A 25,074-nucleotide genomic window follows, 5' to 3' on the forward strand; every position below is an offset into this window, starting at 1 on the left:
AATTCAGAAAACAAAATACTGTTTCACATTATTTCCATTTTGTTGTGACTGGTCTGGGGAGTTGGTCAAAAAAAAAGACAAAAAAAAAAATAAATAGAAATCATGGGGAGCCAAAGGGGGAGTGTTTGGGGGGTAGGGGTAGGTAAAGCCCCGCTTGATTTGATCTAGAGGAGAAGGGGGGTGTATTTGCTGACCGAGGGGTGGGGTTGGAAGGGGGTTTAGTAGGGGTGGTAGCTTGATATTCCCCCTCCCACAGTATAACTTAGTTGCAGGCGTTACATGTAGTCGGCGCTCGAGTCTCTGCTTGTAGTATATACAAAACCAACTGAACTGTGGGGGTACTTCTATCCGTCTCACACAGTCTATCGGCAGTTTGTTATCGCCACCAGTAGCGTGTTGATCGTGTTTCGGGGAGACTGGAATCTAGTCTTAGGCGGGAAAGGTTTTTTTTTTTTTTTTTTCTTTTTTGTTTTTTTTAAGGGTTTCATGGTTTACATTTTTATTTATTAATTTATTTTTTGGAAAATAAATAAAAAAATGAATTCTATTTAATATTTTCCAACATTATGAATACATAAATATTCATACTACAGGAAAAAACATAAAACTGCCGCTAGCATTGACTATGTTCGTGTGAAAATACAGTGTGTACCAAGGATTTTAATTTTTCATTTTTTGAGACTTTATTTTTTTTGTTTTTTTGAAATTCAAAATAAAATTCAAGAAATAGCCAACAAAACAAAAAATTTTTTTTCTAAATTCATGAAAATTGTTTCAAACTTGTTTTACAACCACATGTCGTCCTCAACAGCAACCACAATTTCTTCCAGTCTTTTACCATTGATTACACTTGCATTTGTATTGTTAGCTGCCTCTTTACCAGGTCAGAGAATTCAACAAATTAATATTTCCTTTTTTTTAATTGAACTTTGAAAATTGCATGATATTTTTTATTGTTTAATATTTATTCTAAGATTTTTACGCATCTAAGATAATATTATAAACATTTTATTAGTTTCAATTTGATAACTGTTTAATTAAAAATTAAAACGTCCCAATAGGGCACTTAGTTGAACGTCAAAAAAACGGCACGAAAAAAGAGTAATGTCAAAAGAAAAACACCCAACTTTTGACAATTTATTTTTTGTCTTTTTTTCCTGCAAAAAAAATAAAATTTCCAAATTTTCCTTAAAATATAGGGGCATTTCCTCAATTTTTTAAGTTAATTTTTTTTTTTTATTTTTTTTATTTGTATCAACTTGGAGCGTAAACAGTACTGTTCGGGTGTCTTTCTCGATGTGGCTCAGGCCTTTGATCGGGTCTGGCACTCGGGCTTACTGCACAAACTTAAAAATCATCTTCCTTTCACCTACTATCTGATCTTAAAATCTTACTTAACCGATCGGTACTGCCGCGTTCGTCTAAGGGCAGGCCCTCTCATCCTTTATACCCATAAAAGCTGGAGTCCCTCAAGGAAGCATTCTAGGCCCTTTCCTTTTTCTAATATATACTGCTGACTTACCTCTTTCCCAAAATACAATAGTTTCAACATTCGCTGACGATACTGCTGTTCTTACATCCCACTCCGATCCGGTATAAGCAAGTCAGAACATTCAAATCCATTTAAATCTTCTCGTAACCTGGTTCCGAAAATGGAAAATGAAAATTAATGAACAAAAATCTGTGCACATTACGTTTACTTTACGAAAATCTGCAAGTCCTCCAGTTCAACTGAACGGTGTAACGATTCCTCCAGCTGACGTAGTACGATACCTAGGACTGTACATTGACAAGAGACTCACCTGGAACCCACATACTCGACTGAAACGACAAGACGTGAACAGACGCTACAAGCTACTTACTAGACTACTTCACCGCAGATCCAAACTCGACTTGAATCACAAACTGACAATTTACAAGACACTGTTAAGACCCATATGGACATACGGAGCAGAAGTGTGGGGCTCAACCAAACCTTCTAACTCCAAACGCCTGCAGACACTACAGTCTGAAATCCTACAGGAAAATCCTGAATGCTCCATTCTACATCTCTAACCTTACAATACACACTGACCTTCTCATCCCTTTCGTCACTGACCTAATAAAGTCTCGCTACCGCAAATTTCACAGCCTCCTAGCTCTCCATCCTAATCCTCTTGTCCAACAACTCTCCTCTCCTCACCTTCCCGACAATCCTCCTCGTCGCTTGAAGCGAAAATGGCCTAGAGATCTGTTGTGATTAATCATTGTGAAAGAGTTTCACCAGTGGGTGATTGCTCTAACCAGGACATTACAAGAGAACTGAACCAGTAAGATCAAATTTACCTGATGCAACAATTGTTGCAGTTGTAAATATACAAATAAAGTGAAAAAAAAAAAAAAAAATTTGTATCAACACAATTGAAATACGTAATAAATAAGTGAAATTTATGACAGATTATTTTATAAATTTTTGACAAAGAAATTGTCTTGAAATATACCTTTTTATTTGCCAATTCTTTACTGTCAACCGAACAACCGAAATGTTCCAAATTTTGAAGAAGAAACAAGTAGCCACGTTAATATATAGGATAAGAAATATTTGTGATTCAAAGCGAATCAAATAAGTAATTTATTATTTGCTACTCTTTAATCATAGAAATAGTTGTTCATTCTTTTTGGTGACTGATTCATAGTTTCAATAGGATGAAAAAATAATTGTCATTTCAGTCGTGATACATTTATTCTGCCAAGCTTTCCATGGACGAGTCCATGAACAGACAAGACAGACGACACACCAACCCTGAAATGTAAAAGTACAGTCGACTCTCGATAAATCGAAATCCAAGGGACTACAAGAAAAATTCGAATTATCGAGATTTCGAATTATCAAGAAGTTTGAATTATCAAGAAGGGGGAAAAAAATTCGAATTATTAAGAGTTTTTATTATGTATACAATATGTATGTACATACGTATATTGAAAATACGTATGAGCTTACCTAAGTTTTAGACATATATAGCCTCAAGTAAAAAAGTAAAAATAATGAAAACGACAAAAAAGAACAAAAAAATTACATATGTATTAACATTTCAATAAATAATAATATACATATGTACCTAATTAAAAAAATGAAGAACAGTTTTTTGTTACAATGTGGCTTGACTTAGTCAAGTGACTTAGATATTGTAGAAAGCGTTGATGGTAGAATATTGATAGTTTGGGCGATATCTTCTTGTTTCGAACCACTTTTCACGGCCGCGATAATTTTTCTTTTTTGTCGGACCCAGTAAAGGAGACGTACTTCCAATCGTGACAAACTAAGAAAGAGAATTGGAAAGTTAAACAGGGCTGAAAGGAGGGAAACATTACGCAGGAAAGGGACAATAAGCGGAAAATGAGAAGTAAACATTACTAGGGAAAATTCGAATTATAAAGAGGGGAAGCGGCCTCGTTCGAATTATAGAGCCTTCTCTCCCCCTGTTGTTAAGGGAAAAGGATTTCGAATTATCGAGCGTATCTAAATACACTGGATTTTTTCGATTTACCGAAGTTAGCAGCTGTAGAGTTTGAATTATCGAAAAATTCGTATTATCGAGAGTCGCGACTGTATTACTTTCTAAACTAGCCCTGAAGATGACCTAGTCCCTAGGTCGAAAGCTCGGCAAAATAAATTTTACTCGACTGAAATGGCAGTTATTTTTTCAATCCCATAGAAATAATTTTATTCAAATTTTAAAATAATTTTCTTGTTTTAAAGAAAATTCCGAAAAAAAAAATAATGATAATTACTCAGAAAATTCATTTTCAAGGAGAATTCAGCTGTAACATTTCCGGATTTTAGATTAATTATTATTTGAAATATGATTAATCACTTCCGCTTTTGCTCACTTTAATATACGTACGTGTTAAATATGTAATAATCACGCATGTATTTTATGGATATAGTTGTCTAAACTGCAAAAAAAAATGAAAGCAATCAGGTGGTTACACGCATGATATATACTCTGAATTCAATTCTAGAGTTTTTAAATTCTTCATTTTTTATCAAAATTTCGATTTTATCACCAAATTTTCATTCTTACCAACATTATTCTAGACGGAAATGGCATTTTTTCAACCTCATTCAATACGTCTTAGGATTGATTTTAAATAAATTTTTCTCAGACATTTTTTTTTTAAATAAAAAGTTATACGAGAACCGTTTTTAAGACAAAGAAATATTAGGCTCAGAAAAGCGGAAAATTCTAGGATTTTGCCACCAAAAATCATCATCCTACAATTAGATCTTTAATATTCTGAAATTAGTACATAATGTGGAAAATTGCGGCTCACCAAAAAATCTGTTATATTAGCTCTTTTTCCGTTACGAAGATAACTCAAATAAGCAATAAGGAAAAAATGCAATGAAAAACAATTATACAATACGTAACTTCCTCAGTGATAAGTCTTAAGTAATGGGAAATGAATATACTAGACCCGCAATCCATTGGTGTAATGCAGTACGTGTTGAGCAACTTTACAATACACAATAAGGTCCAAATCGTCTTTAACCAAATAACTTACCCAGAAATAGTAAATTTTCTATTTTCACTAAATTTGTCCAATTTTCTTTTCCTTTTAAATATCCTTATAACATAACTTACAACATATCTTATCGTTACTTATTAATAAACCACATTATAATAGTTGAATAATTTTGAACTATTCGTCACTACCAGGATATGAATGTTATTTCAAGCTTATCAAATTTGGGGTTTTGTATCCCGAAATATCCGTTTTGAGACCCCATGAATCCAGAGGAGGGAGGAAAGGGTTTTTCAAAAAAATTATCTGTGAGTGGTTGTGAACAATGCACAAACAAAAAGTTACAGGAAGCCGAAACCATTATACTTTCTATTACGTTCCAACCAACACTTCCTTAATTGCAGAGCAGCATATTTAATTCACGCTAATCATTATCTGGGTAATAAAACCATAAAAACCTCATGAATGTCCCTTTAATGAAAATCCTTCGTGGGAAGGGGGGAAAACCATTTTCTGTTGAAGAAGAATGTAGTACAGTACATTTTACTACTAAGTTCATTTTCCCTCCAGTAACTTTATAATCCATGTTGTAATTGTTATCAAAGGGAAAAACAGGAAAACCAGAATTACAGAACATAAATTATTTGGGGGAAAAATCCATTACTTCTGTTCAATTATTCAGTTTATTTCAGAAGCTTGTTTTTATTCGATTTGGTTTATTTTATTTCTGTTATTTTTAAAGTATCTATATTTATTTAAATTTAACTTAAATAGTCAATTTTGTATTTTATTTAAATTGATTATTTATAGGTATATATAAATGATTACCTTTCAGTTATAAAACTGCCCTTTAGAACAGTTGTATAAGGGTTGATCGTCAAAAAATTGAACGATAAAGCGTAATATAGAAAAACATCCAGCTTTCACAATTTTCCACCTTTTTTCAACCCCCAAATTAAAGTAAAAATTCCTTAAGTTTTTCTTTAAAAAAAATTTTTTGCAACCATTAAATAGAATAAATAAAGTACGAGGGTCGTTTGAAAAGTACGTGCAAAAATAAAAACTACTTAATTTTTTGGGGTAAACCTTTTTTATTTTTCAACATAGTCTCCTTTTAGGCTTATACACTTCGTCCAACGCTGCTCTAGTTTGTTGATCCCTTCCGAATAATAGGATTTGTCCAAGTCTGAAAAATAGCCATTCGTTTCTGCAATCACCTCCTCGTTTGAATAAAATCTTTTTCCCGCCAGCCATTTCTTCATATTGGGGAACAAATAGTAGTCCGAGGGAGCCAAGTCTGGAGAATAGGGGGGATGTGAAACGAGTTGGAACCCTATTTCCATTAATTTTGCGACCACAACTGCTGAGGTGTGAGCTGGTGCGTTGTCGTGATGGAAAAGGACTTTTTTGTGGGCCAATCGTGGGCGTTTTTCTTGCAGCTCGCTTTTCAAACGGTCCAATAACGATGAATAATATGCACCTGTAATAGTTTTACCCTTTTCCAGATAGTCGATGAGGATTATTCCTTGCGAATCCCAAAAGACAGTCGCCATAATCTTTCCGGCCGAAGGAACGGTCTTCGCCAAACACAAAGAAATAGACCGATCTGGCTGAAACTTAGTGTGTGTTCTTCCAAGAGATGCTACTAACTAAACATAACCTCGATACGCGCCAGTAGTGCTATCTCTCTGACTTTGCACGGACTTTTCAAACGACCCTCGTACATATTCTGAAAATTCCTGGGTGAGAAAAAGTGAGTTTTTTTTTTTTTTGAACATTCATGCTGAATGTTTGTCGAAATGTCTGCCTCTCTGTAAGTCTGCAAAAAAGTTTGAAAAAGGAAAACCGCAGGTGTTGGGAAAATGATGTCTGTTTCGAGGAGTTATTTCAGTGATTCTAAATTTTCTTTCCGAATGGGGGGGGGGGAACTTTAAAGGATTCCTAAGATTGTCTTTAAACTTACTGTACACTAATTTTGAAACCTGTTGATGTATAACTCGTATTTGACTGCGTTACAATCGTTAATGTTACAGGCTTGATATCGTTAGTCTAAAATTTGGGGAGAGATACCCGCAAAAACCCGTAGTTAGGGGTGCCCTTACTTGGCTATCTAGTTCTTTAAAGTATTCTCAAGGATAGTGTTGGACTTGGTTTTGGATATTCTGATTAGAATTGGTGGCCACAAAAAAAGTGGACTTTTATGGTGTCGTGCTCGGACATTCCATTATTAGGAGGAGACAGATCGTCTTGTCCGAGTTTGTTTTTTTTTGTGAAATTTTCACGAGTCTAGGATCTCTTCATGTGGCCTCAAATTTGCCTTCATCAAAGAATGACTGTGGAGTCAGAGAGAGAGAGAGAGAGAGAGTGAGAGAGAGGTTTGCTCAAATCACTTTCCGGATTGCTGGCGTTCTCTAATTAAAAATTGGGGGAACCTTGTAGCTAATTCTGCTTGACCTTCGACCTTGATTAGCTTCACCTTTTAATCTTCTTCTTCTTCTTCTTTAATGAGACTAGGTCCTTGAAGGGCTAAAACTTCTTCCATCTTTCCTTCTTGATGATGATCATGTTCAAGAAGGCCGTCACCATTTCCTCTGACTTATATTCTCCCTTACGCCTCCAGCAAATTTCCTAGACTCTGTAGATTCCTTCGTTTTTTAAAATTTGCTCTAAACCATCTCAACCTTTCTCCTACATCTCATCCAGCCCACAAACTCCTGCTGTTTCTACAGATCCATCAAGGTTTCATTTTTTTGTTCTTATCCTTTATCTCTCTCTCTTGAACAGCCAAAGATTTCTCGGAGCATCTTTCACTACTAAACGTTCAGCATCTTTTATGTGGACCCACATCTCGCTGGGCTCAACTATCTTAACTTTAGTAAGATTTAAAATGAAGAATTCAATGAAATCAGTTATCGTTTTGAAAAATAATAAATCCTGCAATTTATAATTTAAAAAAAAACAAAAATCAATCATTAGCTTCATATAAGAAAAAGTTTTAATCTATAAAATGTAGAAAATAAAATAAATTCAATAAAATAGAAAAAAGAGATAAAAAAGTAAAGAATAAATAAGGATGCGCTGAAGAAGGGATAGACAGGGACGGTAGAATGGTCGGAGCTATTAGTACAAATGGTGTCACATCTGCGACTAGGGAATAAGTTATGTCTGACGGCAAGATAACCTTGGGACCATGGGCAAAGGAATCAACTATATCCTCAAGTTTTTCTCTAACCCACACCCCCTACATTCTGGGAAAAAACAATTTCCTTTTTACTTTTCCAAACACAATCATTCCAGCTGATTCATTATCAACACCTTCATTATGTCGTCATTTTTCTTTCCGACCTTCTTCTTTCTTCTCATTTACCTCCACCCCTTATTTCTTTTCTCAGTTCATTTTATACTTTCGACTGAAAACTATTTATATAATAAATTTTTATTCATTAAAGAAAATTGGACAAGTTTTAATCAATTATAGAAAATTACAAAATTTTCCTTTTTTTCTTTTATTTCTTCCAATTTAATGAAAACCTTTTTTTATTACTTTTTTTCCCTTCTTTTCTTTCGCTTACACTTTCTAAGAAAAAGTATTGGAATCGTACAGATATTTAATATAGAATTTTCACCCAAAATACACGTTTTTAGGTGACGTCGTGAGTACGGAAAAGTTTTTCGGAAAATTAAATTGGTATTTATGTGTTCGTGGATTTTATTGGTTCCTCTTTATCATAGTAACTCTAATAGTGGTGGAGGGGGGAGAATTTATTTATAAAACATGTCCCATACATTGTATAACACATGTTGGCCTACATCTGCTTTAATATCAATAGTTGCATAGAATTTTGTAACTTTAATAAAATGTGGTATAGCAAGTTACAAGTGAAGTTAGTTAATTTTAACTAATTTATGTATTTTACTGGTGTTAAATTATTAATAAATATTAATATATTAAATATAATAACTGGAGAGAGGGAAGAGGATTAGCTGAGTGGTTTAGGGTATACTGGGGATTCCAACGGGGAGATCTTGGGTTCCAGTCCAGCTGATGGCCCCTTAGATTTTCTCTACCTAGGAGCTTCTTTACAGCTCAATATCCGGTAATGGACAGTAACGAGAGAATCCCGTCTGGAGGCCGGAGTGCACGAAAAAAAAAGCTCAGGGTATCAGTGAGCTTTGGTCTTGACGCGCCTTAATTAGAAAACAAATAACAATATGAAAATTGTATATTCAATTCTAGATTATAGATTCAGGAGGGAAGATTCCAATAATTCCAACGGGGAGATCTCGGGTTCCATTCCAGCTGATGGCCCTTAGTTACTATCTTTCTAGTAGCTTCTTACAGCTCCCTGTCCCCGGTGAAGGGCAGTGTTGTCTGTAACGAAAGAAAAAAGAAATTCAGCTATGTACTAAGTTTGAACTTTAGGGTGTTGATATAAGAAGTGAAAATCGTGTGTAGTTTCACACTAAGTTTTCTTTAAAGATTCAATAAATTGAGCAATTTTCCCCCACCTTTTCTCAAAGATAAATTCCTCCTATTTTCATATCTCACAGCTGATAATATTTTCTCATACTGAAGAAATTGAATGGAAATCTCAATTTCTCTTTAAACATTATTTCCAAAAAAATATTTTCTCTCGATGAAGTCTTATCGATAGGTAATTGTACGATAAATGTGAAGGTACTTATTGACTGACGTTACCACTTGCTCATCACCTCGAAGTAATTTTCTCACCGTTGCTCCTCTCTTCTCTGCTGGCTATAAAGATGAGAGAGAGAGAAAGAAAAGCTATCTCTCGAGTGAAGATTGGAAAGGGAGAAAAAAAGTTCCCATTTTCCAAGTTAGCGCTTTTCCAGCCACCATAGCCCCCCCCCCCAGCTTCTCTTGTCACCAACCATCAGTTCTTTGACAACCGCCTATATTCTGACACTGATTGATTGATTATTTCTAATTTATTTTTATATGAGGTATATTTCTCAAATCATTCGGCTGAACTCGTTCGAAATTATAGTAAATTGTGTAAAGTATTAGATTTTATTCCATATATTTAATGTCTTTAAAAATACTCAATACATAAAATATTAATTAATCGTGTATTTTGTTTGCAACTCAGTGTGTTTTGGAGGGTGATTCCTTACAAAATTAATTATCGAATTACTTTAATTTGAAGAGCTCTTCTGAAGGAGTTTAGTGAGGCCAATGTTTTCTACAAAATTTGGAATTAAAATTTTGCCAAATTATTAGAACGGTTATAGGCTAGACCCTCAAAGCTAAGATGTATTGTTGGTTAGTGGGTTCGATCCCCAGTGTCTAGGCCTTGGATTTTATTTATTGGTTAATATGAGAAATTTATGGTAAAGTATGTTAGGTGGTTATAGGCAAGACCCGCAAAGCAAAGATGTATTGTTGGTTAGTGGGTTCGATTCCCAGTGTCTAGGCCTTGGATTTTATTTATTGGTTAATATGAGAAATTTATAGTAAAGTATGTTAGGTGGTTATAGGCAAGACCCGCAAAGCTAAGATGTATTGTTGGTTAGTGGGTTCGATTCCCAGTGTCTAGGCCTTGGATTTTATTTATTGGTTAATATGAGAAATTTATAGTAAAGTATGTTAGGTGGTTATAGGCAAGACCCGCAAAGCTAAGATGTATTGTTGGTTAGGGGGTTCGATTCCCAGTGTCTAGGCCTTGGATTTTATTTATTGGTTAATATGAGAAATTTATAGTAAAGTATGTTTGGTGGTTATAGGCTAGACCCGCAAAGCTAAGATGTATTGTTGGTTAGTGGGTTCGATTCCCAGTGTCTAGGCCTTGGATTTTATTTATTGGTTAATATGAGAAATTTATAGTAAAGTATGTTTGGTGGTTATAGGCTAGACCCGCAAAGCTAAGATGTATTGTTGGTTAGGGGGTTCGATTCCCAGTGTCTAGGCCTTGGATTTTATTTATTGGTTAATATGAGAAATTTATAGTAAAGTATGTTAGGTGGTTATAGGCAAGTCCCGCAAAGCAAAGATGTATTGTTGGTTAGTGGGTTCGATTCCCAGTGTCTACGCCTTGGATTTTATTTATTGCTTAATATGAGAAATTTATAGTAAAGTATGTTTGCTAGTCGCCTCCGTCCATGACATCTAATTTGGTAGTTGGATGTAAAGCACGCCTTAAAAAGTAGGCATAACTATACTTTACTTGTTTTACTTTTTATTATTATGCTGATTTTATTGTTGAATTATTAGATCAGTACAATGTACAAAAAAATTGTACTTTCTTGTAATGTCTAATTATTCTCTCTCTAAAAATGGTCCCCTTAATCGAGTTTCTCTGGAAAATTGCTCTTAACATAAAAGTTATTCATACCCCCCTCCATATTCAATTGGCAGATCAGCGTTTAAAGAAAATAGTTGAAACAGTTTTTGGGAAATTCTTTTTTAAAAACTGAGAAAACGGTACAATAAAGTGGTTTTGTTTTTTGTTTTAGAAAAAATGCGTTTTTAAGTAAAACCTCGTGGTGGGGCCCCTCCCAATTAGCAAAAATATTGAATTTCAACTTTCTGCAATTTTTTTTTTTGTTGTTACAGTTCAAAAACGATGCACCACCCTCAATATTTCAAAATTGATAAATATACCTTGTTTCTTCTCTAGTTTTTTTTTGCTGTGAGTAAATCATGTTAAAAAAAAGAAGTAAGATTTTCTGTACGAACGGAAATAAGTAATGTGACCCTATATTCATCTAATCAACAACTAATCATTTTCTCCCCTGAACTTCAAATATCACGTATCACCAGTTTTCAGTCGTTTAAAATTTCCCTCCTCGTACACATAAATTATAATTGAAAATTATTTCACTTTTCCTAGATTTCACTTCTGTGAAAATTAATTATACAGTGGTTTTGCCTTAAACTGAAAGGGTGGGAAACTGTTTTTCCCCTTGATCGTAAACGTTGTTGACATTCCCATTACGTAATTAAATTTTAGTAGTTAAAATTGTTGTATAATATTTAATTTTTGTACGCTTTGTTTAAAGTTTTGGTAGCCAAATTAGAAATCTGTTTTGAACAATTTAACAGAATATGGTAATTAAGTTTAATTGGCTGTAATAAATTTATTTTGAACATTATTAATATTATTATAAATTCATTTGTTCCGTTAATAAATGTTCAGGATGTAAAAAAGACATCTAACTTTTATTCCTTATTTATTTGTAATTACTGTATCATTTCACCTGATAAATTTTTCCATAATCTTTAAATCTAAATTTATAAAATTAAATTATCTAGTAATAATAGGCTTAGTAACATGGCGATTGGTTTTGTGTTTGACCAAATATTGTCTAACTGGGTGTAACCTAACAAATCAATCAGCGTATAATCTTCCACACACAATCAACAAGTGTAATTCGTGACGGAAACGTAACTGAAGTTGAAATCTCTACTCTAAACTAAAAACAATCTCACCAGAGTTTTCGCTATGATATTACGACATATTGTTAGATTTAAACATCGGCTACTAAATTAGGATTGTCTATAATCGTAAACTCAGGATTATTTACTTTCAGGGATTACTTAGTTTGATATATGTACAAAGAAAGAAGGATATTTCAATTTGATGGGGGTAGTCCCTAAAAAGTAATCTCCTGTATGTAACATGTAACATCACTTATAGCCTGTTAAAAGAGGGGAAACGAAATGGAAGCAACAATTCCCTATTAGGGTAGCCCGAGTGTCTGATACGATTAAGTAACATTAAATCCCCCCACGATGTACAACGATAAAATTTACCCAGTTTATCCTTATCGGACAAAGCATAATAAAAAAAGTATAGGATATGCTTTATTATAGAATAATGCTTTTGAAAAAGAAGGGAAACTACAGCCAGCTGAATAATGCGCGTAAACAGCTCTATAATTTTAATACAGAATCATAACGCTCGGTTTAGAAACCCAATCATAAACTGATTAGGCATTTTCTGACAATTGAAAACTGAAAATTGGTAGGCTTAACTTAGTATTCTTCTTAAGTTGCCTAAGTTTGGAAATATTCCCTTTTAGTCAAGAATTTAATTAAGTCCTAGATACATTCTATATTACTTAAGATCCAAATTTGATGCCGGATAAATAACGAGCGAGATGGTTAATAAGGTTAACTTCGATAAGCGTACACGATTGGTTTAGCGATTACCTCTCCAAGTTGTTGAAATGAGTAGCAATGCGGGTACTTCCGGAAAGTATTGCTGCAATGTGGGAAAACTCTTCTTGTTCTTCAAATATCAATTTTTCTCCTAATTCTTTTTCACTGAAGACTACTTCTTGCTATTTTCTGGCCGATATTTTTTTTCTGAGAGGATGACATCCGCCAAATTTGCCGCTTCTTAGGTTTAGGGATAACCACTCTCTGGACCCAACTGTCCCCGCTCCCCAGCATTGCCTCCACGGAAAATTCAAAAATTTAGGTCCTCCCAAGACGAATTCTAGATTATAGGATTTCCTGGTTACCTTTCTAAACTCTCAGGGTAGTTTGAGGCTTTCCACTTCTAATAAAAGCTGTTGAAATCCATTCTGTGCTGTTTTGAATGCATATCCGGTTAATCGATTTCTGACAAATCGGATACGATTAAAGTATCGAAATGGAATTTTAGGCTTCAGAACTCTGTGATTTCTGTTTGAAAGATATTTTTTTTCATTTAAAAAAAAAAGTGCTCTAATAACCTGCTTGAGGAAACCTCAAAACACTTACTTCCGCCCATAAATTTGACACCAAACCATGCGAGCTTTTACTACTTAAACAGTTTTGAATTAAAGTGGAAGTTGTTTAACATTAAAGTAAATATTTATTTTAATAATGTAAATACATTATACATTAATAGCTACCCTGAAGATGATTGTATGTCTAATTCGTTGTCGTTGTACCAATATTATGTACGTATTTATGCTAACAACATGTCACTCACAACTATTTCAGTTGTTAACTATTAATTGAATTATCATAAATCTGTTTATTTGGAACAGAATAATAGTGCAATCTCTAGTTCTATCATTACAATAGTTAATAGTTTTGATGAGTTTTGATGTCAAATGCAATATTCAGACTTCATTGTAGATTTGAATACAAATCTGAACTGTTTGAAATTTAAGTAAATGGGAAAAGTGTCAGCTGTTTTCTGACAGTAAAGAGAAAAAATGAATTTTTCATGAATTTTACGTATTGAGTAACTTGTTGGCCCAAAATTTTATTCGTTAAATATTTTTAAAAAAACCCAAAAAATGATTCTGTCAAATGGTACTTCTAGTTGACTGTTTTTTTCTTCAAATTTGAACTTTCTGCCCTTTTGTATCTGAATTATTCCTACCTCAAATTCTACCGATAGACGGGCCGACTTACATACAGTCCAATTTGTAAAAACTGTTTTTTTCTTTGGACCTCAGGAGACCATTGAACGAACATTTCCGGTGGAAATTCAAAAAATATTAAATTTTACACGATCATGTATACTTCCTGTTTACCTAGTGCTGTAAGAGAAAGTTTCAAAAATTGTAAAAATCTGGGATTTAATAAATCATTTTGATTTTTCAATGAAAATCTTTGAAAAATATTGAAAATTGATTCAAATAAATGAAAGTCATATCGATTCAGTAAAGCTATCGAAACGAAAATAATTTCTCTTTTGATTATGAACGAATACAGGGAGGAGAATAAAGAAAATCGATAATAACAAGTTGGAATAAAAGATGAGCGTAACAGGTGTGGTAAAATAAAGCTGCCTGTACTAATGGTACATTAGAGTAGTTGTGGATAGGATAGAATGATAAAAGAGATATGAGATAGAAGTCAAGAAGTAATCTCGAAGATTGATCAGATGGTTGAATAAAATAGGAAATTACTAAGAAAAAGAAATAAAGAGAAAATTGAACGTAAAAAGGAAATGAGGAAAGCGTATTGGATGTGAAGGAAATTTGGAAAAGTTACTGGGAAGCTGCGTGTTGATAAGTTTTCTTTGGAGGATTAATTTTTGGGATAAATCAGGTTTGGGATTAATCTCAGAGATCGTTTTATATCCTACCAGCTAATCTTCCACGATGTTTTTTGAAGTATAACGCACACAATTTAAGGCGGTGTCTCTAAAATACTTAGCCAACAACCCGGCTGACGTCAAAGTTAACACGTAATATTTAGTTAATAATTTCTTTGATATATTAAGGATTATTTAAAGGATTCAAAACCCCCCACCCCCCACTCCACGGTCTGGTTATTTTAAGGGAGTTTGAGGTGTTATATAGGCTCTGTATTAATTATTTTAACCTGTAGAGGAGGTGGAAGGGAGTGTAAAAGACAGGGCACAAAGGTTTTAGTAATGGGGTCCCGCTAACTAGTAAAGCTTACCCAGAGATCTTTCGGAAAGGTTCATTGGCCCTTCTCATCCAGTTCTCCACTAAATGATCTATAGGTCCGTTCACAACTCTTCTATTAGTACAAGGCGCCCTTGTTGGTCTGGTCGGGAGGAGGAGCAGGAGGGGAACTTTTTGGTTAAGAGAAAGGAGGGAGGATTTGTAATTAAAATTTATAGGATTTATGGGAGAACGTGTATTAAATTCGTGACAATGCCCTATAAAAGGAATCGGGCTCGGGGAGGATATGGTTGTGGAAGATTCTCTTTGGAGGGTGTTCATTGCGTGGAGTGGGAGGGGGGGAGGGGTTTGAGGAAAGTTGATATCCTCCTCTCCCATTATAACTCCTGATACAAGCTCTGTTGTGCTATATTACCCGGCAAAAACCATGGTCCCAACTTCACTTCACCGCATGGCTCGTTACTCCCTTACTTCTTGTGGGATGGGAAATAAAATCAATTCTCAATTAATTTTTTTGTCTTTTTTTATTTGTGAAGATTTTAAGGCGGCGATAGGGAGACGGTAGGAACGGTTTTGAAATGTTATCCTAGTTCCGCTGTAGGCCTCTACCTTCCACCTGGCGGAAGTGCCACGATTTTTAGAGAACAAGTTGATTAAAATTTGTCATTTTTTGTGTTAGAGCGTGCCAGATTATTTTTGCTATATAATACAAAGAGGCTATATGGAGGGGGGGTTTTAATGAAAAATCCAAAAATAAAATAATAAATAAATAAATAATTTTAGTAATTGGAACTTACGACACCTAATTGGTAGCTGGATATTAAAACCCGCAATTAGCAACAAAAAATTGTTTTTGAAAAAAGCGTTTTTAACATGTTATTGCCTGCAACAACTGGCCGAATCATGCTCAACTTGGAGAACTAGATTTGGATTTCAAAGCTCCAATAGTTAATAAAGCTACTAAACAAACTGTTTTTTATTATTTATCGATAACATTCTTTTTACAATTAAAAAAAAATATATATTAATGCCTATTTTACGGAATAAAGGGAACACTCCTGATGCTTCTGCACCCAGGATCTTATCAACTTTATATTTACGAGGGTCGTTTGAAAAGTCCGTGCAAAACTAAAAACTACTTAATTTTTTGGGGTAAACCTTTTTTATTTTTCAACATAGTCTCCTTTTAGGCTTATACACTTCGTCCAACGCTGCTCTAGTTTGTTGATCCCTTCCGAATAATAGGATTTGTCCAAGTCTGAAAAATAGCCATTCGTTTCTGCAATCACCTCCTCGTTTGAATAAAATCTTTTTCCCGCCAGCCATTTCTTCATATTGGGGAACAAATAGTAGTCCGAGGGAGCCAAGTCTGGAGAATAGGGAGGATGTGAAACGAGTTGGAACCCTATTTTCATTAATTTTGCGACCACAACTGCTGAGGTGTGAGCTGGTGCGTTGTCGTGATGGAAAAGGACTTTTTTGTGGGCCAATCGTGGGCGTTTTTCTTGCAGCTCGGTTTTCAAACGGTCCAATAACGATGAATAATATGCACCTGTAATAGTTTTACCCTTTTCCAGATAGTCGATGAGGATTATTCCTTGCGAATCCCAAAAGATAGTCGCCATAATCTTTCCGGCCAAAGGAACGGTCTTCGCCTTTTTTGGCGAAGATTCCCCCTTGGTAACCCATTGTTTAGATTGTTCTTTGGTCTCAGGAGTGTAGTGATGTATCCATGTTTCATCCACAGTGACGAAACGACGCTTAAAGTCCTGCGGATTCTTCTGGAACAGCTGCAAACCGTCCTTGCAACACTTCACACGATTTCGTTTTTGGTCAAGCGTGAGCAATCGCGACACCCATCTTGCGGATAGCTTTGTCATGTCCAAATGTTGTTGCAAAATATTATGTACCCGTTCATTCGAGATGCCCACAGCACTAGCAATCTCACGCACCTTCACTCTTCTGTCATCCATCACCATATCATGGATTTTATCAATGATTTCTGGAGTAGTAACCTCAACAGGGCGTCCAGAACGTTCAGCGTCACTTGTGCCCATATGGCCACTCCGAAAATTTTGAAACCACTTATAAACTGTTCTAATCGAAGGTGCAGAGTCACCATAATGTTTATCAAGCTTTTCTTTAGTCTCCTGAGGCGTTTTGCCTTTCATAAAGTAGTGTTTAATCAACACACGAAATTCTTTTTCCTCCATTTTTTGAAAATCACTCGACTTCCTCGATTCAAACGAATGCCAAACACAAAGAAATAGACCGATCTGGCTGAAACTTGGTGTGTGTTCTTCCAAGATATTCTACTAACTAAACATAACCTCGATACGCGCCAGTGGTGCTATCTCTCTGACTTTGCACGGACTTTTCAAACGACCCTCGTATCTTTTAGTGACCGTAAAAAATATTAAATTAAGGATTCAAAATTAGCGAAGAATTGGTTCAAATAAAAACGAACAACTCTGTACAAAAACTTGTAGCTTCCTGTAACTCAACCAACCCCTGAAGGAGGCAATATATATTTGTCGAAACGTTGGCAAAAAAAGACCGAGTTGTGTAATTTATTTGGACCGATTTCTCGCTAGTCTGAATCCTTAATATGATCTTATAAAAAAATGTCACCTACTTGTATTCTTTGTTTAACTGTCCTCCAAGAAGAATTAGTTATACTAAAAGTATTTTTTACTAATTAGAGGTTATTTAATATTCCTTTTTTACTCTAAAACTAAATTTTTTATTAATAAAATTATCCCCAAGATTTGATGTAGATTTCTGTCCTACAAGCATTAACTTGTAAAATTTAGGATGTTTTTTTTTATCTTTAGAGGCGTCTTTCAAGGGTTTTTGGGTCTTAAGAAATCGCTTTATCCTTTCTGATTAGTTCAGCAAATCTATTCACTATTTTGAGGTGTTCAGTGTCTTCCAGTTCCATTCCGCTGGGTAACTTCATCTTTGAGTTAAGGAGTCTGTCAGTAGTTTCAAAAATTATTGTCATTGAAGTGCAGATAGACCAAAATTTACTTAAATAAATCAGAAAAACGGATTATTTTATAGTTTAACAACAACAGAATTCTACTAATCAAACAATCTACCGCGCTGAATTATGTAACATTTTTGAAAATAAATTCACTAAAATGTTTATTTTAAGTTAGGTAGATATTTGTTATTTCTACCGTACAAACATGGATACAGAAAATTTTATTGCATGGATTCAGAAGCTGTGTTTACGCGCGCAGATGATATATCTTCAAATCAGCCAATGGGTATATAGTAGTATACGATGAGGATATGGGTATTATATGTACACCATCCTAGCTAGTATAGTATTAAAGTAAGTGAGTCTGTGGATTGTTTTCACATTCTTGATATCTTGTTGGTTGTTTGTCTAACCGGATATGCAAATCTTTGTTTGAGCTATGACTGGGATGGCAAGCCCGTGTTGTTCTACTACCCTCTCACCCATAGCCAACACCCCCTAGACTTATATAATATATGCAAAAGCACGTTGTTTTACTACACACTTTGGATATACTAAAGCCAAATGCTAACATTGCTCAGTTCTAAATCTAAGAGATCTTTTGAGGATGTGAGCCTTTTGTAAAGGATTACTTTAATTATTCCCTTCCCTCTTCAACCCCCCACCAAACACATAAAATATATATCCTATGTTGGTTTGGTACTTAAGTCTTTTTGCAAAAAGTTACTGTCTACTTTATTAATTTAATTATAAATTCTGTAATTGGATCATTAAAAACAGTGTATGTAAATGAAAATGAGAGAGAAATTTTCTCTAAGAAGCTGAAGCTGGGAAAATTCACGCGCCTTTTTCTTACCAAAACTCTTACAGTTTTAGTTGTAAGAGGTAAATTTCCTTTAAATATTTTTTATCCGCCATATTTAATGTTTCCATTCCCCATATTGTGCTTCCATCTTGGAATTAGGGATACTGTTCGTTATCTGATCCTTTTTACTGTCTTGTCTTTTTTTTTTTCTTAATATTAACTCCTCAATTTATGATGGTAGCTCATCTTGTACAGAATTTGTGGCGACATATTTTGCTAGTAATTCCTGAATATTCTATTGGTTATTCAACAATTAACTCTCACATTCAATTTCCATACTACCTCCCCTCTTTTTTTAAGATTACAAAATCGTCCGTTGCCCACATCAAAGTCTGCATTTCACAAATTGCCTGCGGGTGTTATTCTGGACTCTTTGGGATACCCACAAATTTACATTGTTGGCGCTGTGTTTGCCTGTGCTCTGTAGCTGCAATGGCGAGTCATTGAACTGTAATTAAAAAACCTTGAGGTTGTTTTTAGGCTTAACTAAATATGAATAATTTCTACGTAAAATCTTCTTCTTTTTGGGGTGGAGGAGAGGCACAAGAACTAAGTTTATGTCATCTCAAGGCCATTTCTTTTTATATCCACTCACTTATTTTTACCGATCACATCATTTAAACTAATTCGCTGATTATTTCCGTTTTTTAACATACATCTCTGCACATACTAACAAAATGATAGCGAAAAAACTTAATTCCTATGAATTACTTATACATGTACAGTGGTCAAAAAAAGTCTATACACTAAGTTTTTTTACTTTATCTACTGAACTTTTGTTTCTAGGATGACTATTTCTTCAGCACTGAAATCGAAGATAGTAACAATGAATTTAATGCTCTCAATTTCTTTTATAAACATAAAGAGTTGATTAAAAAGCAGAAAAATAATTTATTGTAAGCAAAATAAGTATTCATACACTCAGTCTGAATGTTGTAATTAACGCAAAACTAAAGACCTAATATTTTGTAAGCAATCCCTCTGCATTTATTATTGCCTGAAGCCTCCTTGGCAAAGATTCCACCAGGTTTAGTGTCTCTTGAGACGTGATTTCTGCCCATGATTTCTTTAAATTGGTTCTGAGCTCTTTTCTGGAAGAACATTTCAATTTTCGAATTTTCCTCTCCAAATAAGACCATAAATTTTCAATAGGGTTTATATACGGAGACTGTGGAACGGGTGAGAAGTTGTTTCCAGGCATTATAAAGCAGCCATTTATTTCTTAGTATTTTTGGGGCTGTATGTTTGGGATCGTTATCCTGTTGAAAGAAGTATGCGCTTTCGATGAGCACGCCAACTCTCGGAAAGCCTCGCGTCAACTTTAGGGACCCTTGTTACGCCACAGACCATCAGGAATCTAGGCCAAGGAGGCTTCAGGCAATAACAAATGCAAAGGGATTGCTTACAAAATATTAGGTATTTAGGTATTTTGCGTTAATTATAACATTCAGACTGAGTGTATGAATACTTATTTTGCGTACAATAAATTAATTTTCTGCTTTTTAACCAATTCTTTATGTTTATATAAGAAAATGAGAGCATTAAATTCACTGTTACTATCTTCGATTTCAGTGCTGAAGAAATAGTCATCCTAGAAACAAAAGTTCAGTAGATAAAGTAAAAAAACTTAGTGTATGAATACTTTTTTTGACCACTGTACATGCTTTTGCGTAGTTATAGACGAATTAAAAATCGGACCTGAATGCAATACAACTAACTTACAGAATAGTTATAATATTCAGTCAATAGTTTCGATTTTAATGCATACTAGGGTTGATTGTTGACATGGTAAATTTGATGTAAAATTTGTTAGTAGTTGTAAGTAATCACTAGTATTCAACATACAAGGAAGTAGTCAGTTGTGATCGCGACCATTTACTAAATCTATTGCATTGTTGTAAAGTCGTTAGGGTCCAATTGAAGCAACCCCAGCTCTATTGTCAAACTGTAACACACACACAGGAGAGAGAGAGAGATCTCCTCCCATCTTCAGCACACTCTAGAAGCAAGACGACACACTAAACCCCACTTGTTCCAGTTACAATATACTTTGGCAGACTACTTCCTTCCACTCTGACTTCATTGTCTCTACCAATCGCTTTAATACTCTCTTGCTTGTTCCATTTAAACTCTGCAACTCAGGAATCTTGATGGAAAGTTGACTTCTAGCCGTTGTTGCTTAAGCTTATAGCTTCCACTTAGTATTTTGTTAGCAATGCTGAGGTTTGCATTTTGATTTTGCCCGATACAGTACTGCAGAGATGGTTTTGTGATCAAGTATATTTCTCCCACTTTTTTTTATAATTAAATTTTCAATTAGGGACATGTACGTAAAGGGAATGTTTTAAAGAAAAATCGTAGGAAGCATTTCCCATGGAATAAAACTGCAAGCAATTAGGTTGGTCCAGTTTCATACGGTCACTCGGTCAAGATCCGGCTGACAGTTACCGGCTAAATTGCTAGCAAGTCTTGAGGGATGGACTTGTATGTCGTAGTTTACCTTAAGTAACACCTGTCAGTTGAAGGAAAATCCATCAGCTGTAAATTCAAGATATAAAAATAAAAATGTTTTTCTTTTATTCTTACATTTTGGAGAGGGGGGGATCATAACTGAAAATTACAAATAAATAAGCAAAAGGGCCGCTTTTACTTTTCTCTCCTTTTTTTTTAAAAACATATCATGGCGTGGGTTTGGCGTGCGAATAGTTTTGACGGTGGTTAACTCTGTGTATGTTGTATTTGATAGCTCTATGGAAGAAGGAGATTGTGTTAGTATGTGTGAAAGCATGAATGCATGTAGTTTTGCCTAGTCTAGCCTTTGGGAAAGGGCACGGTACCTTCTGCTAGCTGCCGTCAGTATTACAACATTATATATCACAACCCTTTGATCCGCCGTACACTTCCCTTTTCCTTTACTGTCGAGCGTACAGAGCTACATTAGAATATAAATAGGTTCTTCCTTGCTTCCTGTACACCCTCTCCAGCGGCGCGCACGACGAACCACAGCTCTTTCTCCCTTTTCTAACCCTGAAGAATCCTTATAAACACTTTAGTAGCTATAAAGTGGGGTGTCTGAAGGCTTATCCAACCATAATATTATCGAACATTTTAGGGCTGTAGGGTGAGTGAGGGGGAGTGAGAGAGAGAGAGATGTCATGATATGAGAAACACACATGGAGAATATGGTGTCAATTTCTATATTTGTGATAAAAAAAGAAAAGAAAAAAAAAGAAAATCTATAAGATAATATATTTTCCTATCGTACCATTCTACTTTTCGCCCTTTCCATGTAAGGCAACCTGAATGTCCAAAGACAAATTCTTGGTGCCTTCGGGCATGTTGGCGTCGGAGGAAATGAGGTGATTAGATGTCACACTAATATGGAATCAAAGCTCCAGGGAACAAGTTGGTTTTCCCCCCGAGAAATCACCATAGGAGACTACCTGGTGATTAGACTAAGCCATAGTATTGATCGAAGAGTATCGGGCTGAGGTGGTTGTACCATATTTCCTGATTAGCACAGGATAGAATAGCAAGAAGTACTTTAAAAATCTGTACTTTATAAATTTCTCATATTAACCTTTAAATAAATTCCAAGGGCCAGACTAGTACCGCAATACATCTTAGCTTTGCGGGTCTAGCCTATAACCTCCGAACATACTTTACTATAAATTTCTCATATTAACCATTAAATAAAATCCAAGGGCTAGACTAGTACCGCAATACATCTTAGCTTTGCGGGTCTAGCCTAATAACCGCTCGGCTATCGTGGCGATTAGCTAACTACACTTTACTGTAAATTTCTCATATTAACCATTAAATAAAATCCAAGGCCTAGACTAGTACCGAAATACATCATAGCTGTGCGGGTCTAGCCTATAACCGCCCGGCTATCGTGGCACCTAAGATATTTCCGTTGAAAACTCAGGATTGTCTTATTATAAAAAAGGGTTCGAAACTGTAAAACTTCATTTTGAGTTTGCGCCTGGAGAACTACTTAGAGGAAATCGTATGAGTATTTCTTCTTCTTTTCTTTTTCTTGTAGTTAGATTTTGGAATATTAAAAGCAGAAAACTCACTTCTATAAATCCTGACAAGATATCGGATTACTTTCGGTTAGATAAAAGTAGGGAGGAAGTAAAAGAAAAAAATCAACGTAACATGACATAAAATGTTTGTGAGCCTTATGTCCCACTATAGGAGGGGATTGCTAATGGCTAATGCCTGCGGGGTGGAGAGAGAAACTGTCTGCCTCCGGAAGCTGGAACCAAACCCAGAGAATGGTGGGTTCTCATCTTTCTAGAGACTCTTCTTGACCCGGAAACTCTCTCTCTCACTCTGGATAAATCCCGGCCAAATTCCCTGCTGCCACTTTTTCCTTTTACTACTTTGCCTGTCACACTTCGTAGAAAGTGAAAAGGGGACAAGGCTATTAAGAAAAAGGCTTGTGTGGATGCTATATATTTTCAGCCGGCCAATTCTCCACACTCTGAAACTTTAGCCAAACCCACTGTCCCCATCTAGACCAGTGCCCCCACTTCTTCTTGTTCTACAATTTCCTTTCCGCTTTTCCAAATTACTGTTTCCAACTCATACACCTTCCCTGGCACATATCTAGACCTCTTCATTTTAATGAACGAACTTCTGACATGTACGTATAACAGCAACCTACTTCTCAGATTTTATTTCTTGCTTAATTGTACAGTCAGCGTTTTCAAAAATCTGCTATGCTAATTCGTACCACTTTTCTTTTTTTTTTGTCATGGTGTCCCAGTAGTGGAGGTGGAATCCTGCGGCATTCCCGGTCATACAATAATCCATCTAGGTACTCCAGGAATCTTCGAAAAGAAGTAGCGGGAGCCGTCCTTCTAAATCAGTGAAGGCGAACCTTTTGAGCTCGGTGTGGCAAAATTTTGAAAAATTGAAACATAGTTTTCGTGGCGTGTCCACACATCACAAAAGTAAAGACTAAAAACAAATAGAAATAATTTATAATTTTTTAAAGTTAATTATTTGTTTAATGCCATTTAAAAAATACGAAAACCAAAATTATGAAACCAATGATTTACAATATTTGAATTATAATTTTCAATAATTTGAATTTTTTATCTTTGAAGATGCGTGAGCACTGACAAGCGTGTCATAGGTTCGCCATCACTGTCCTAAATATTCTGAACAGAGCTCGCTCAAGAGGGGATATATTCCTTTCCAAACACCTGGTAATTAACCAGGAGTTCTGGCTCTTCAATCTCGCCACGCTTTATCCTGATCCAAAGAGAATCAAGCTTTCCAAGAAAGTTCTAGAAATTGAGAGGGTGTATCCAGAAAAACTCTCCTTGTTGCCATCTTTCTCCAGAAAAGCTACTTCCCTGAATAAAAGTTTGGGAAATGTACTAAAAAATGTGGGCCCCCTCGGATCATTTATATAAAAATTAAGAAATAAGAATTTACAAAATCTAAATTTCCCAAAGATTTTTTTCCACTTTTCCTCACCTCACCTGATGAGTCGAGGTCAGCCGTTTTGTGATTTTCACTGCCTTTTAGATCTGGCTCCCAGATGCACTTCTGCCGTCCTTTTTTTTTTTTTTTTACAGTGATGCTGAAAATCTTGAAGTGTATTAACCCTGTTAGGCCCTCGATTAAAGCTACGAGCGCTATCTACTGTAAAAATCGCTTACTTTACCCTTGACCTTTTCACAAAAATTCTAAATATAGAATTATTATTAAAGCCTCAGTAGTTTCAATCAAATAATTTTTTTTTTAAGTTCACTTAGGACATGAATAAATAAGTATATAGGTAATCATTTATTAAATTAAATTACGTTTTTTGTTATTAATTAATGACAATCTTAAGAAGTAATTACAATTTTCATAACTATTCAGTTATTTTTAATCACGAAATTAATTTAAACGCTTGAGACTCTCGAGCAGAATTAACGAAGTGGCAGATTTATTGGCCCGGGAAGGCTCTGCGGGACACTTCGTTGGCCCGGAGCCCTATTTTGGGGTCTCCAAGTGTCTTAAGACTGCGGCCATTAAACTATGGGTGCAGACTAAGTCTCAGGAGTGGTGTCTTGCCACTACAGGGCAGAGACAGGCGAAGGAGTTCATCAAGGGCTATTCGCCAAAGCTAACTGCAGATTTAATCCGTCAAGGCCCGCGTGGGGCTATAAGGATAATTGTAGGCCTATTAACCGGCCACTGCAGGCTTAGAAAACACATGCATCGCATAGGCCTGGCAGATGATAGCCTTTGTAGGTTCTGTCAGGAAGAGGAGTAAACGGCACTGCACGTGTTGTGTCAGTGTGAGGGGCTTGCTTGGTTAAGGATGTTACTTCTCGGGAAGGAAAAACCAAGGCCTGTAAGCTTTACCCAAGAG

The 25,074-nt window shown here is 35.3% G+C and overlaps 1 protein-coding gene across 5 annotated transcripts in view; it reads left to right on the forward strand.

Moving 5' to 3' along the window:
* The first annotated feature begins 226 nt into the window (after window positions 1-226).
* The window catches only part of LOC141448053 (uncharacterized), a 485,150-nt gene continuing 460,302 nt past the window's right edge, over window positions 227-25,074 (forward strand). For 2 of the 5 annotated variants that reach the window (XR_012454808.1, XR_012454809.1), the window contains exon 1: window positions 250-883. Coding sequence is in view for 1 of the 5 variants with exons in the window: in XM_074116093.1 (XP_073972194.1) it covers window positions 763-883 (121 nt within the window). In the remaining 4 variants the exon portion in view is untranslated. Of the gene's footprint in view, window positions 884-25,074 lie in introns of all 5 variants that reach the window. The other 3 variants (XR_012454810.1, XM_074116093.1, XR_012454811.1) reach the window with 2 other exon arrangements.

This window comes from Rhodnius prolixus, unplaced genomic scaffold (genome assembly GCF_049639745.1).
Source record: "Rhodnius prolixus isolate KJV_2025 unplaced genomic scaffold, Rpr scaffold_13, whole genome shotgun sequence".
Taxonomy (NCBI): Eukaryota; Metazoa; Arthropoda; class Insecta; order Hemiptera; family Reduviidae; genus Rhodnius; species Rhodnius prolixus.